At 40.9% G+C, this 15,217-nt stretch overlaps 1 protein-coding gene across 6 annotated transcripts; it reads right to left on the bottom strand.

Moving 5' to 3' along the window:
* Nucleotides 1-1,760: 1,760 nt before the first annotated feature.
* On the bottom strand, nt 1,761-14,763 carry PIGA (phosphatidylinositol glycan anchor biosynthesis class A). 6 transcript variants are annotated; one of them, XM_077888681.1, is made up of 6 exons: nt 14,411-14,757; nt 11,470-12,249; nt 7,090-7,222; nt 6,175-6,307; nt 5,812-6,018; nt 1,761-4,083 (listed from the first exon to the last, which is right to left on the bottom strand). In XM_077888681.1, exons 2-6 carry the CDS (start codon nt 12,185-12,187, stop codon nt 3,817-3,819), a joined length of 1,458 nt encoding a protein of 485 aa, XP_077744807.1. In that variant the 5' UTR covers nt 12,188-12,249; nt 14,411-14,757; the 3' UTR covers nt 1,761-3,816. The 6 variants fall into 6 exon arrangements, with proteins under 6 accessions (XP_077744807.1, XP_077744811.1, XP_077744809.1 ...); XM_077888685.1 differs by having other exon boundaries at nt 12,169-12,249; nt 14,411-14,753; XM_077888683.1 differs by lacking the exon at nt 14,411-14,757 and adding an exon at nt 14,250-14,396.
* Nucleotides 14,764-15,217: the final 454 nt, after the last annotated feature.

The raw sequence follows: 15,217 nt of genomic DNA, 5'->3' as shown, positions 1-15,217 counted from the left end.
AGATGAGGAAAATCTAGGTCTCCTCTTTCATTCTGGGCTATATTCGATTTTCAAAATCTCTACAAACTATTGAAAAAAGCAAGCCAAAAAAAAAAAAAAAAAGCCTGCAAGAGCAGACTAAATAAATCTTACTTAATGCTTGATGCACAAAATGTGGGAGTTTCTCGTAGCACTCAGGCAAATTAGAATGACGACCTATGTGAGAACTGGCTCCTTACAGTCCGTGGAAAGGCAGACGTGTGAGCAGAGAGCCTGGAGTCACAGTGTACACTGCGTCCATTTCAGGGTATTACAGAACCAGGCAGATCCAGTGCTGTTCCCACTCCCGAGAACAGAGATCAACGTACAGCGTTTCTTGACCACGCTTAGTACCAACCTATAGCTTACTACCTAGAGAGTGCCAACGTAGAATCCATGAACACAAGCATTTTGGTTCTTTCCAGGTCTCATTTAAGCACACTCCAAGAAGCCAGTCTTTTACTCATGTCAGCCCAATGACATAGTTATTATAGGACGTTATTCAATCTTGTTTGAGCCTCAATTTTCATTTAAAGCATGGCAGTACTTTCTGTGATATATACCAGAAGAGTGGGCCATGAAGAGCTCGGCCTTTTAAAAGGGTCAAACAGATGTTCATACTATTTCTGAGACCATCTTTAACTACATTTGAGCATTACATTCGAGATTGGCACAAAAGGATCCCAAAATAAGGGGTTTGGGTCAGTCCACTTTTCTTCAACAAAAGAACCCTTTACTTCCAGGTTTTAAAAAGAGCAGCCTTGACAAGATGAAACCCTCTCTGGCACCACAAGCTTCTCAACCTCAGCACTATTGATATTTGGGGCCAGATAATTCTTTGTTGGGGAAACGGTGTCCAGAAGCATTGTGGGATATGCAGCGGTATCTCCTCTTTCTGCCCACACCCCCACTCCCATCCAGGGCTAACAACCAGAAATGTCTCCAGACACTACCAGGTGTCCCCTATGGTGAAAAATGACCACCCTCCTCTTCCCCGATCTCCGCCTCCCACATCCTGTTAAGAACCACTGAGCCATAGCCAAATATAAAGGATAAAGGAAGATGAACTCCTCAAAGTACTAGTGAATACAAATTAAATTTTGTATAGAACTTTAGTTTTTAGAATTTTTGCATTAAAAAAAGCCCAGCCAAGAGGAGGATCCGAGGAACATCTCGCCATATTCTTTTGGGAACGCAGAGAAGAGGCCTTTAAAAAAAACTCTCCAAAAGTAAACACAGACCTAGCATACCCTGACTTTGCCAAAAATAAGTTTTGGCATAAAATAAATCAGAACACACTAATGTAGAGGACTGCTTTCCACTGCTTCCAACAAAAGTGGTGGGAGAAGCTGGGCTTCAGTAAATTAAATCAAAATTCAAATTCCTCTTAAAACAGCTCACAAGATATGAAGTATAATTATGTAGTTCGCATACACAGTAGTTTCTAGATGTATTCATCTGTCTCACACGACAACTCCAGTGCAGGGAAAAACAGGGCTTGTTTGGATCAGAAAACAAAAGCACAATTCAACTTGCTATTCCATGAGTAAAGAGAAAACGTATTCTAGAAAGAAAAGATGACAGCGTAATTCATCATCTGAAGGACAGCTCCTGTTTTACTAGCAGACCAAGCAACACATCTAACTGCAGTGAAAGAGCAAGCAAATGAAGGAGGGGATGGGGGGAGCACCGTTCAACAAGTACAGAATATTCTGTTCACAAAACAAGACAAACTCAGAAAATTGTCAAAATGTCATTTTGGTCTTTATTTTTGGACATGTAGCATGTTTTCATAAATCAGTTTCTTATGTGCTAGTTTCTGTAATATCAAAAGAAATACAATATATTTCTCATAAATTCCTCATCACCGCAAGTTCACTTTCAAATAAATGTAAGTAGCAGGGTCGAACAATATGTTCCCACATATTGACCAGTGCAACACTGACAGTTACAAGTAAGGTATCCAGGAAGCCTGAAAAATTAAGATTTACTAGAACAAGCAAATTTACTTCCATTTGTCAAAAAACAAAGGAAATAATTTTGATTTGCAAATCACGTATTTTACATGCAAGAAGTTTAAATCCCATTTCCATCTAAAAATAAATGGCCATCTCGAAACTATGCTGAGAAACAAAAATGTAAGAACAAACAGTAGTATGCCCTTAAAACTTGCTGAATAGAATAAATAAAAACAAAGGTTACAGTTTCTTGCTTTATCATGAATATTGGCACGGCTTATTTCATATTTGTAGAAATCAGTGTCTGTGCATAAAAATACAGAGAAGATTTCATGGTTTGGGTCAGTCCAGTTTTCTTCAACAAAAGAACCCTTTACTTCCAGTTTTAAAAACCGCACTCTTGTGTTTGTGTTTTAGCACAAAACACAAATATTTGTTATGTACCGGTTAATAGGCATGTTAAGATACTTTTTAGAAAAGAAGTTTTGTGAATGTTGTCATTAAAAAAAAGAAAAACAATCCTGTACGGAATCCCAATACTGCCATAATCTACCGAGGGCACCACAAGCACCTCTTGCTTTTGATTTCACAGTCCTTTATCACAAAAGCCTATTCTAAGGAGTTCAAGGAGTTAATAAGACACACCATGTGGATAATTTGGGGTTTAAAAACCCATGGCTCTGGGCAACAACGATTACAAATAACAAAAGACATCCACAAAGAGACTGTGTTCCTAAAATTTTCAGACTCAATTTGCTATAAATAAAACATTCTGGGGTAAAGACTTTTGCACACTGACAATACTTCTCAGACAGCAGCTAGGCCACAAGTGAAGGGAAGTGACTTCTATCAAAGGTGGAGGGTAGCAGCTGATTTGGAGATGGCACACCTCGTACATTCTGCTCGGAAAACACGAAGGCATTTACAGAGGACTCAATTATACACGGAAAGATGTGGAGGGTTTCTCTGCACTATCATCAACAGTGGTATCGGTCCCTAGTATTTTAGAAGCAAAAAAGTATTTTCATAAACACAAGTTAAGATGAAGGCTCTACTTAGGAGGATGCATATGACAGAAGAAGTAAATAATCGGAGTCTGCCGACCATTTTTTTCCTGGCATTAAAAGCATGAGCATTTTTGGCATGTTATTAGATAGTTTGCCATTTTGTCAACTGTGACTATAATAAAGTGAGCCATCTGAGTGATAAACAAAGAGCATCTGAATGCGCCCCTGGTCCTTAACAGCAGGAAGTGTCTGGTTCAATATTCTACATATAGTAGCTGCTTAAAACACGCTAATAACCAATGGGCCATTTTGCTCAAGAAACCTGCTGATGATACACTTGCCGAGGGTATCAGACAAATGTCTAAGAACACGACTTAAATGACTAAAACGTGTACGAACAGGACTCAAAATAGTTCATATCGTTGTTGTACTTCCCGAAAGAAAACTTGTAAACATCTGGTAAATGTCTAATTAATGGTAGAACATTTAAAATTGGCCAAAAAATGCCCAGAAAACATTTGGCCCTTCAGCACCCAAAGCTCCCAAAATAGAATGTTAAAACATCTCTGTTAGAGGGATTTCAGTAGTCTGAAAAATTTCATACCTGAGTGGCTTCAATGTTCTCTCCTACGTTTTAAGTAAGTGCAAGGAGTTTCTACACTCAGGAATTGCATAAGTGTTTATCTTTCCTCAAAATAAAACATTGAATGATATAGAGGTAGCATAACTTATTAAATTAACTTTAAAAAAAAGGAAAAAAAAAGCAGGATTATTTTCAATAGTCTTAATAGAACTATTACAAATGTGTAAAATCTTACAACCCAGGCTTCCTTCTACCTGGCTTTAGACATCTCATTATTCTCACCCCTTTTTTTACTGTAAGGATATTGATGAGTCCACGCGCCCTTTGGCCCTGTGGCATCTATTGCGACATCGATGATAGAATCTGGAGTCATCCATCTCAGGAAAAGGAGGAAGAGAAAGTTGAATACGGCCAACAAAGCAAAAATGTGGCCTGTTACAGGGCCACAGTGAGAGACGAGTCTGTCCAGTCGTTTGTCCATTGGCAACACAGCTTCTCCTGCCACGTGGTCGTACACCTGGCGGGAGAGAGGCCAAGAGTGAGCACTCTGACCCACAATAAACAACGACCTGCATGGACCAGGGATGTTTTAGAGATGCAAACGGAAGTCGCTTACATTTCGTTGTTGTTTTAGTAACGATGTGATTAATGGAATTAATGTAATTATTGCCATGTGATTCAACATTTATGGAGTGCTTATTCTGGACAAAATACTGGGCTAGACACCTCGTCACACAAAGATGAATATGCCATGGCTCCTGTCCCCTAGGGGATCACCATCAATTTTAACCAACTACAAGAATTCCAAAGTCCTGAGAAGTTGGAACCGCTTTTCGGGTCACCTCTGTCGAGGCCATGTTTAATTCAGCAGTGACTTCCTGAAGCAGGACTGGCCTTCTAAGATTCCTTGACTCGGCTGAGGAGCTCTCACCGCTAGCTGGCAGACATCAACCACCATCAGAGAGCTCTAATCTAGCGCGCTGCTGGGTAGAGAGAGGCTCTTCTTTTCCACGGCCACGTAAGGCCGTGTTGCTGAGTATGGATGGTGAGAGCATACAGAAACATTTCGTGGACTCCAAATAAAAGGAAGGGGGAAAAGATAGGGGAAATTTTAGTAGATGGCATAGGTCAAATGCTGGCAAACAAAAACAAAGTTTACTGCTGAGGACCGGTAGTAGGTGGCTTGCTTTTTTCAGGCACGGCTAAGCACAAAACTCAGAAATATTTTTAAAACAAAGATCTTTAAACATATGTTTCGAACACATAAGCGAGGCCAGCATTTATCTGTTTTCATTGCATTCGAGCATTGCTTGTGGTCATTCTCACACAGCGGACCTGTAAGCCATCTCCTTTTGAACTCAAGAAGGCTGTGACGTGCAGTGCGAGCTCTACAGGCCAGTGGCCTCTGGAAAGGTACAGGCTGCTTCCAGCTAGCTCTTGTACCCTCAAAACATCTGGAATACATTTCAGTCCAAATTATGCTGAGACTGGTGAATTAGAACAGTTGAGAGAGCATGTTTCCAGCATGAACTCCAATGTAATGTCTTCATCAATGTTCTAAATAGCATAGTTAAACTATGAAGGAGGAGCTGAAAAGGATCAAAATGGCCTGTGTGGAACAGGAAGAATTAAAAGAGCAACTACAAGTTCTCTACTGCCGCTCTGTGTTTGTGGTATTTTCAACATTTGTCATGTGCATCCTGCATCCTAACTTACTATGTTCTCCACCAGCCCAAAGATGCAAAAATCCTCTTCCCCACAGAACATCATGGTACTTAGCAAGGGTGATGCAAGGGTTTTGGGAAGTAGCCTGAATTCAACGTTTGCAAGTTTTAAAGTTGCCGCAATCAGACTAAGAAAAACCACCTACTTCCTAATAAACTGGCATGCTTAGAATTAGAAACAGCCTCAAGAAAATTTCTGAGAGTAGATCTTAATATCGGTTTGGCCTTTGAACAGTCGTGCCTTCTAGAAAACTCTGTAACTCCCTTATGCCTAATTTAATGAGAAGTCTTGACGGCATTGCTATTTTCAGATGTCAAATGCAACGAGTTGACTAGAAACTTAGCCTAGCATATACCAAAAGTAGTACGTAGTGCATTTCTTTTCATTTGAAGAGACTTCATAAACTTAAGCAACAGAAAGGGTAAACCTATATATATATTTAAAAAAAGCAAACGTGTACACGAAACGCCAAGAATTTAGACACAATCTTCAAATACCCTTTGCTTAGCACATGACATACTTTTTCAGTTCTTTCTGCAACATTCCTCCAGGTGTAGAAAGTCTTTACTATGTTATGGATATTTTCGGGAGCTGGCAACGCTCCTGACTTCAGCTGGGAAATCGCTTTTTCCAAACCCTTGCACAAGGACTTGACAGAAGGCTCACACAGAATGATAAGATTTTCTGGAAGTACCTCAGGAATTCCACCAACCCTGGTACTTACCACCTTAAAAAGGAGAACAAGAACATACATTACACCATAATTCATATTTCAGGAAAATCAGCAAAACCAACTTTAAAAAGTCATTACAGAAAGTACCTGCTTATTTTTCAAAATACAAGTACAGAAACCCCAACAACGTAAGCCCTCAAAGCTTTTTACCTGTAAACCACAACTGGCTGCTTCCACAATTGCCATGCAGAATGCTTCGGTAAGGGAAGTATTAAGAAAAATATGTCCTTGAACTAAGACATTTCTAACATCCTTGTGCTCTAAGGCTCCCAAGAGACGCACTCTGATTTTAGAAATGAAAGAAGAAAAGAGAGGAGTGAAAATCATGCAAGAAAAGAAATATCATTTAGAAGCCAAGTGTGCTATTCATATTATACTTAGATTACGGCTGGTTCTAATGTTTGCCACTGCACAAGACTAATATCACCAAATTATGATCTAAAAGAGTCTTTAAAGCTGTTTGGTTTCAAACTCATACAGCTACCATATTTCTAACTTTTGTCACGCATATAAATTTCATCTTCTACAAAATTAGTTGGCATTTAGTGGAGATATTAATATACTTTGGTGAGTAAATATTAAAGAGTCATTTCTAAACAGAAAAAGGCCCCTTAAAATTGATGCTTCACAGCAAACACCTTTTTAAGTTACTAAGAAAGAGAAGTATTTGAATCTGTATGTACAGGACAATTTACATGATTTGGGCCATACTATTTAAATCACAACTCAGCAAGGCTTGAAAATCTACAAACGTTTCCAAAGTGGTTGTTCTGTGTGTGTGTGTGTGTGTGTGTGTGTGTGTGAGTTCATATGCATGCGCACACCTTCCAGGGTACCTCCAACCATTGCCCCTGAAAGTCAAATAATACTGGGCCAAAAAAAAAAAATTGTGAAATTTTTTTAAACTAAGTTTTCCCATATTATATACATTAAAAAAAACAGACTTTGCATTACATTTTTACATCAAGTATACATAGGAGAAACAGCCCACTTAAAAACACATGTAACCAAAACTGAATTCAGGTAACATTTTCTCACCCAAGACAATATAGAATCCATCAATACCTGTCATGTAGCTGGTACCTTTCTCGTACTTCTTCCAAAATGATTCTCTTAGGTCCCTCTCCTCCAATTATGAAATTTAAATCTGGATATTTCTGACAGAGTTCAGGTATTATACCACTAAGCAAATCAGTCCCTGAAAATATAAAATAAAGTTGAATGTTGGAAATATTAATATTTAAACTTTAAAAAATTCAGCAGAACTGAAAAAACACTCCCTTTGAAAAGTATTAGCTATGCCCTCCTTAGGCAGAGAAGCTAATTCTCAAACCTTTCCTGCCAAGGTGGAATGTCCAAACTACCAGCGCTCTCCTAAGAGTTGCAGTTCTTAAAGTACATTGACATCCACTGTTACCCGATACATGGGTTGGTTATATGGGTTATGCTGTTTCGTTCTAACATAACATTCTTTGTCATTCGCTTGTGGTTATGCATCACATACTTCTAAAAAAGGTATTTGAGGTAGCTAGCATTTGAGTTAGTTTTCTACAGAGCCGAACAGCTGATCGGAGACCTAGGATTTGTCCCAGCCAACTTAGGAGCAAGCTCTTTGGTCGTGGGAAAATTTTCTGATAATAGAAAACGAAGAGACCAGATGTGCCTGAAGTCCAAGGTCTCTTTCAGCTACAAAATTTCTACCAGTCTATGTTCCATATCCCGCCATGCCATCAGAAAGGGCTAAGCAACAAAGTGTAACTGCAGCATCCACTTTGTTGAGAACGCAGCTTGTACACAGGATCTTACAACAAACTCCACAGTATTAGCAAAATGTAAAAGAGTAGTCCGTCCAAACCTGCCATAGCCCACTTCCCTTGAATGAGAGTAAATGAAGGTGGCAGGACCTCGACTGACAGATGGTTATAATCCAGAGAACAAAAGGGTGCGTCTTGGTTCTTTTTTTTCCTTTAATGAAACACTTTCCTTCTAATACGTAAATACAACCCCAGGTAATATGAAGCAAAAAAATAAACCATGCCCTACCAGTCTGAAAGTGGCTATCCAAAGTGACAGGAATGTTGATACTTTTTGAGAATTTTGTTCATTAACAATTATAAATTGGACACATTTCAAAGTAAAAGTAAATGTAAAATAACCCAGTTAAAGTTTATTAATTCAAAAAATGCATATGTACACACACACAAAAATAAGAATTACACTTTTTTCTATCAATCTTCTCAAATACAGGCAGATCAATTATTTTTAAAAAAAGATGGTGGGAGAAGTAATTTATATGGGGTCATTTTTATTAAATTCAAAGTAGGGATTTATATAAACTCCGCCAGCATTTTCAAAATATAACTGCATTAGCAAACATAAGTTCACACGCAGCTTTTCTGAATTATGAAGGCTTCTCATTAAAATCTTAGCTACCTTTGTTTCAAGACAATTACCGAATCTGTCAACTGGATCTCTACATAAACCAGAAGGTGGCTTAATGACTTTTAACATTTAGCTACCTTTAACTCTTTCATTTTCTTTCTTTCCTTTCCTTCCTCCCTTTGAATACAAAGGTTAAGAACCCATTCTTCAAATGAAAAATGCAACACATAAAGAGTAAAAATCATAACTGCCAATAACAACTAACATTTACTGAGTGGTTACTACATCAGGCTCTGTCCTTTAAGTGCATTATGTCATTTAATCCTGACAACAACCTTATAAGAAATGGAACTGATTAAAATTAGTAATGATCTATAATATTATTCTAAGAATAAAAGGGTTTTCCCAAACAATAAAAGACATCGAAGAATCTAACACAATGGAACACAGAAAGTCTTTCAATCACCATAGTCACACAAAACAGACAAAGAAAAATCATGATTCAAATGGCTTTTAAAGCTCAGTCTAATAGTATTTTAAAGAATCTTATCAATCTATATATACCCAGAGGCTGGGCCAGAGGTGAGGGGAACAAGAGACCTTAACTCAAGAGCTGAACTCATGTTTGTCATCTCTGATACTTACTGTGTAACCTGAGCAAGTTACTTACCATCTCTGAGACTCAGTTTCTTTGTCTGTTACATGCAGATAACATCTACCCTACAGTGGTTGGGAGGGTCAAGTGAGGTACTGTACCATGCACAGGCTCTATCAACTGCAGAATATAAATGGAAGTTGTCATTACCACTATGGCAAGAAGCAGGGCATGCCTGCACACACGGGAGCACCATGAAAACCCTGACTTGAGAGCAAAACAGGCTTTTGAAAGAGGGAGGAAGGCAGCCAGAAAACCTGAGTGATAAGAACTGGGATTCATCCTCTCTCACTCAATACATGGCACTGGCTGGGCCTTTGAGAACTGGTTGAAAAGAACGCCTCCTAAGGAAATTAATTAGTTAACGATTAACAGACCATAAATACAGCTATTCACTTTTTGGCTACGGATGTGGCCATTCCTCCTGAGGTTACTTTTTGCCTGTTGCCTGGCCACATGGAGAGGGTTTCGTGTTTGTTAAATAACTGACCTGGGAACAGGACAGGCTGTACCTTCACGCTGTGGCTGGTGGTTAGCTCGGCTGGTTAAAATACCATCATTAGTGAAGTAAAGGTAACAGGTTTAATCTTTCTACAAACAGTTCCATTTGCTCTGATCCTCAACCACGTGTGCATCATAGGCTTTCTCGGCTAGCTATCACACGAAGGTATACTGTGTGATTAAAAGAAAAACTAGGCATGTTTTCTAAGTTACAACAAACACATCACTGATATCCCAAGAGGGATTCAGAACAGAGAATGCTGGTCCATACATCTTGATTAAAGAATGAAAGCACATCATGAGAGCATGGCTTCACCCCACAAAACACAGTTCAGCAGTTTTCCCACAAACCTCCGCTTAAAGTGGATTGCTAGATCAACCAAGGCTCTGTTCCAAATGTAAAACCTACTGACCAAGGCCCACGTGTGGATTTTCAGGCTGCTCCCTAGCACACCCACCCGCTTCTGACCCCGTCACTGAGCTTCATGCTTACCAACAATCGGCTGCATTTGTCCACATGTTTGAAGCCAGTTACACTTGTTATTGCATTGGGTAATTTAGTTAAATAATATGTAAACTGACAAAATAAGTTTCCATGAAACTAAGTTGAACGATTTGAAAAATTCAATAAAAGAAATTTACAGAAAAAAAGCTCTAATGAGATGAGCTAACAACTGTATAACATCAGAGCCAAGTCAAAAATCCATTACTTCATACACCTTTGAGTGCTCACCCCACTTAAAAGAAATCCAAATTGACAACTATAAGTTATGCTTTTCGAAGACGATTGAGCCAGAAAGTTAAGCAGCTCCAACCAGTGGACCAATACTCTTACAACTGCAAGCCGACACCAGACTATTGGCAACTCAGGGCACGTTAATAACATTCTGAATCAAACTCAAAACATTTAAGGAAGAGTACGTGTTATCTTTTTAATGGTTCCCTACTTGAAGTGACAATTTGACAATTTTGATTACTGGACAGGTTTTCAAAGACCATCCAAAGACCGCTTAGGTTCTGAATAACCAGACTGTTCCAGGCTTCCAGCAGACAAGGCTCTACGAATGCTACTGCGGTGTCCATTAAATGCTGCAGAGGCATCAAAAAAAAAAATCCTCTTTGGTAATGGCAGACACTTATCAAATACCAACTGGCCTAAGTACTTTATAGGAACCATCACCGAACCCTCACAAGATTCCCCTTGTTGCCCAAATCATACAAATGAAAAAACTGAGACTCAGAGATGTTAAGTAACATGTCTTCAATCACACAATGGGATGCAGCCAGGATCAGACTCCAGGCTGTCTAATCCCCGCGCCTTCACCACTTACTTGCCTACGTGTTCTTAATATCTCATCTGCGACTAAATGAAATAAGCAAGCTGCAAAACCTCAACGTGTGGAACAAGCTCATTGATTCTGAGGATATGCATAAAAGACAGGAGAGTTATAAATCAAAATATTCATAAGGCTCATTCCTGAAGAGTAGAGTTACAGCTGATTTTAGTTTTCACCCCTGTGCTTTCTTAGTTTTCAAAATACCTGCAATGAAAGACATAACTTTTGTCATCAGAAAGGGCTATATGGTGGGCTCAGCCTTTTACTTCTTATCACACATGCAGGGCTGTTTTAACTTTTAAAAAAGACCTGACCTATTAAACAACATCAGATTACTGTTTTTAAGTAACTATTAAATCATCAAAGGGGGGGCAGCAATCACCACCGTTCCAAAAATTTCTTTTTGGATATGTAAGACAATAATAGACCTTTCTTTGCTACATTTAATGCAGTAGTCATAAGACCATAAAACAAAACGAAAAGCCAAACAATCATTACATTCAAGTATTCAACAGCTTTCTATGAGAAAAAAAAGTCTGTGCAGTGCAATTGTAGCTATCATTTCATTACCTTTTCTGTAAACAAGTCTGCTGACAACAACAATAGTTATTATACTATCATGCCTTCTAAATGGGTCTGGAGTGAAGTCAGTAGGATCTACAGCATTAGGAATGACGGACACTATTTCAGGATTCAGTGCTGCTCTTAGCACAGTGTTTTCCTTACTAGTATAAGAGACACAAATTATGTGGTTTGTGTCACAAAGAGACACAGTTAGAAGCTTGTTTGTAAGCACCGAGCTGACATCAGCAAATCCGAAAAGGGAATGGTCCGTGAAGACTGTCTGGAGCCCCATTGTCTTGGCGTGGAAGAGGGCATCATGGGCCATGGCAGAAAAAGAACTATGTGAATGGATTATCGTGACTCTCTCCCGAACAAATATGTACCTGAGCAATGGCAGACTGTGAAAGAGGGTCGTGGCTGTAGATTGGTTGTACATGACTTTCAGAGGCAAGTAATAGACTTTGAGGCCATTAGTGAGGTAACGGATGCCTTTCCGATTTCCGTAAGCATGGGTGACAATTATGACTTTGTGCCCTCTTTCAATCAGGCACTGAGAGAGCTGGTAAATGTGGCTTTCCACGCCTCCCATGTTAGGATAGAAAAAGTCCGACACCATGCATATATTATGGGTACGGGTCCTATATGCTGAGAGACTTCCAGGGCTAACACGGGGGAGCACAGATGAGCGAGGCTGGCCATGCCCACCTCCTCCTCTATAGGCCATGCTGAGATGGTTTAGGCATTTGTCCTTAGAGCAACTCGATTAAGATTTGTGTCGTCTAGTACCTGAAAAAGAGAGTAAAACAAGATCTCAGCTCAGAGACAAAATACATTACGTTTTCCAAATCCAGATGTAAACAGTTTTATGCTAATGTAAATTTGCTAGGTTTCCCCCTAAAAATGAAAGTAAGTGACTTGCTTAGTACTTGCTTAGTACTTACTATGTGCCATACAACAAAACTAGATTCCACAATGCCCTTATATTTTAATTTTGCTTAAAAAACACTGCAACACATAATTTTAAAAAATGAGTTTGTTATGTCACAGTATATAAGAATGTGCTCTGCTAGCAAACCAGTTCATTCCAGTAATTAAATACATGACTCTTTACAGAAAGTTAGCCAGCCCTGCTCTAGAGCTTAGCCACTGACCCAATGAATCTCATACAATTCTGCTATTTACTTTGTGGTTTAAACTAAAATACACCTGGAGCTAGAACTTTTTTTAAGAATTTATTTATTTATTTGACAGAGATCACGAGAGAGCACAAGCAGGCAGAGGGAGAGGGAGAAGTAGGCTCCCCGCTGGGCAGAGAGCGGGAAGCGAGGGTCGATCCCAGGAAGGGCTCTGGGATCATGACCCAAGCCAAAGGCAGTCGCTCAACTGACTGAGCCACCCAGGCGCCCCTAGAACTGTCTTTTTCAAGTACTGCCTACAGCACATGCTGCAGACATTTATCTACATTTTCCTCTTCCTTATTCAAGGCTGGTAATAAGCTGCTCCTTTCATGTTCTTAACCTTTCTTTCAGTTATGGAGGCCTTTCTTCCAGGAATATCCCTGTCTTTAGTTCGAAGTTAAAAGACAAAGGCTCAATTCAAGATGGACCCGATGTGGGGCCATTTTCTACATCTAAAGGAGGAAATATGGATCTCAGGGGTCTCCTAGATCCTCCCTCATCAGCAGAAAATGCTCACTCGATATTCAGTACTATTACAGATTCTCACTTTTAAAGCTAAAAATAAAAAATAAAAAAAAAGCAACAGAGTGTCTTGGAAAACCAGTGAAATCTTCCTCAGATTTACAAATGAGATTTCCACACTTCCAGAAACTGAACTACACAATGGAAAGCGATCCTGAAGGTCTGAATTTCCGATTTCACTTGTAAACGCAGGAAATGTAAATTAACTGCCTGTATAAACTCTTAATTCTTGGCAACGAAGTCATCTATATTTTAAATCTATTCTCAGAAATACTCAATAAGTGTTTTTTGACCTGAATTTACTATTTAAGATTCAAGACTACCAAATATTGAGATTCCTCAGGTCTGTCCTTTTAAGTGGTTTCAGTACATTTTCTTACTGTGGTTTGTCACCTAAACCTGAATTTCCAGTTGTACTCAACTTAAAAAGGTGATTAAAAAAAAAAAAAAAAAAGGGAGTCAAGAACCACATGAATTTATCTGAAGTTCTGTCATTAACCTGCAAACGTTCTGAGGCGCCTGCCTACTTCCACCGGGTTATCACGCCTAACATCTTTATGGCGTAAAAGCTCAACAAATGGAACAACCACAGAATCTTAGATTTTAGAGCCGACAAGAGGCTTGGACATCCAGGAATACCTCGCTTGCTTTACAAAAGAGAAGCCAAGCAAGTTGAGCGATTTGACTAAGGTCTCCACCCAGCCACTTTAGTGACAAATGCGAATGGCCGTAAATTTACAACCATCCAGAGCCAACGAGTCCCCGGGGAGTCAGCAGGAGAGGCTCCCGAGGAGCCTTAGGGAGACCTCGCGGGGGCTTGGGTCTGGAGGACGGTGCTTTCACACCCACCCCCGGGGCAATGCCCCAGCTTCACTCTGAGAGGTCACCGGGGAGCGCCAGGGCCAAGGGAGGGACGACCCCGCTCAATCAACGACCCCGTTGGAGTCAAGCAGGGTCTCGCCAGGCCCAAAAGGAGGAAGATAGCCAGACCGTGAGCACGGGTCTGAGGCTGGGGGTCCGGGAACCCTGCAACCTGCCCGCCTCAGTCTCCGCGGCACCGGCTCCAGCGCGGCCGCCACAGCGCACCCTCAGCCCCACTCGAGTCCGGAGGCTCTCGCCCCCGACTTCCGAGCTTCAAAGCCTCCCAGGCTTTGCCCCTTCCATCGCCGGCCACACTCCCACGGGTGCAGCCCAGTCCCATCCGGAAGCGGCCGAGAGTGCCGGCGCAGGGTCAGACGCGCACTTACCGGCAAGTCCCATGGCCGCCAGTGTCCGGACCTCCCGCGGCTGCGGCCAGAGTCCCACCCCGCTGCCCCGAAACACCAATCAGAGGCGTCCGCGCCCGAGCGCCGCGCCCCCGAGGCGGCCAATCAGAAAGGTGCGCTGGAGTCACGTGCAGGAGCCCCGCTCAGTCTCCACCTTTCAGCGCTGGCTGTAACGTCAGCGCGCGTAGGCACATGTTTTCGCAATATTCGGGGAGACTTGTTTTTCTCTGCATCGAAAGTAATACTCCTCGGTTGGACTTTTTATATGAATTCTTAGGGTGGCGAACCTCTAGAAACGGGCCCTGGTCTCTTCTTACACAAGCAGCCTACCAGGAGCCTTCCGGAGGGTAAAGTCAGAAATCCCAGCGTGACTCGCAGCGAGTCTCTAGGGCTGCTGGGAGTTGTAGTCTGGTGGCCTTCGGAAGCGAAGCTGAACTTAGAAAACTCACTCCCAGGATGCACCGCACTTCTAAACCTGAATTTTGCAGAAGGTCGGGTGGTTCGCGTCTTGGTTGCCTAGTTACAGCGTCCCCTTTTCTGGAAGCCGGTACTCTCTGGCTTCGGATCGGACTTTTGGGGCGGAAGGCCACCCGGGTCGTGGTGGCGCTGTGTTTGTGATTATCTGTCACAGCAGAACCGTGCTGCTGGGGTTGCCTGAGGTAAATAATTAAAATCACACACTTAAAATAAAAGCAAAGTTTAGAAAAATTTGGATTTCAGATCACTTTTATACAAGTATGCCCCAAACATTGGCGACCTTACTAAAAAGTTACCCTTGTTTATCTCAAA

Source organism: Canis aureus, chromosome X (assembly GCF_053574225.1).
Source record: "Canis aureus isolate CA01 chromosome X, VMU_Caureus_v.1.0, whole genome shotgun sequence".
Lineage (NCBI taxonomy): Eukaryota > Metazoa > Chordata > Mammalia > Carnivora > Canidae > Canis > Canis aureus.
This window is presented reverse-complemented; position numbering and strand designations above follow the sequence as displayed.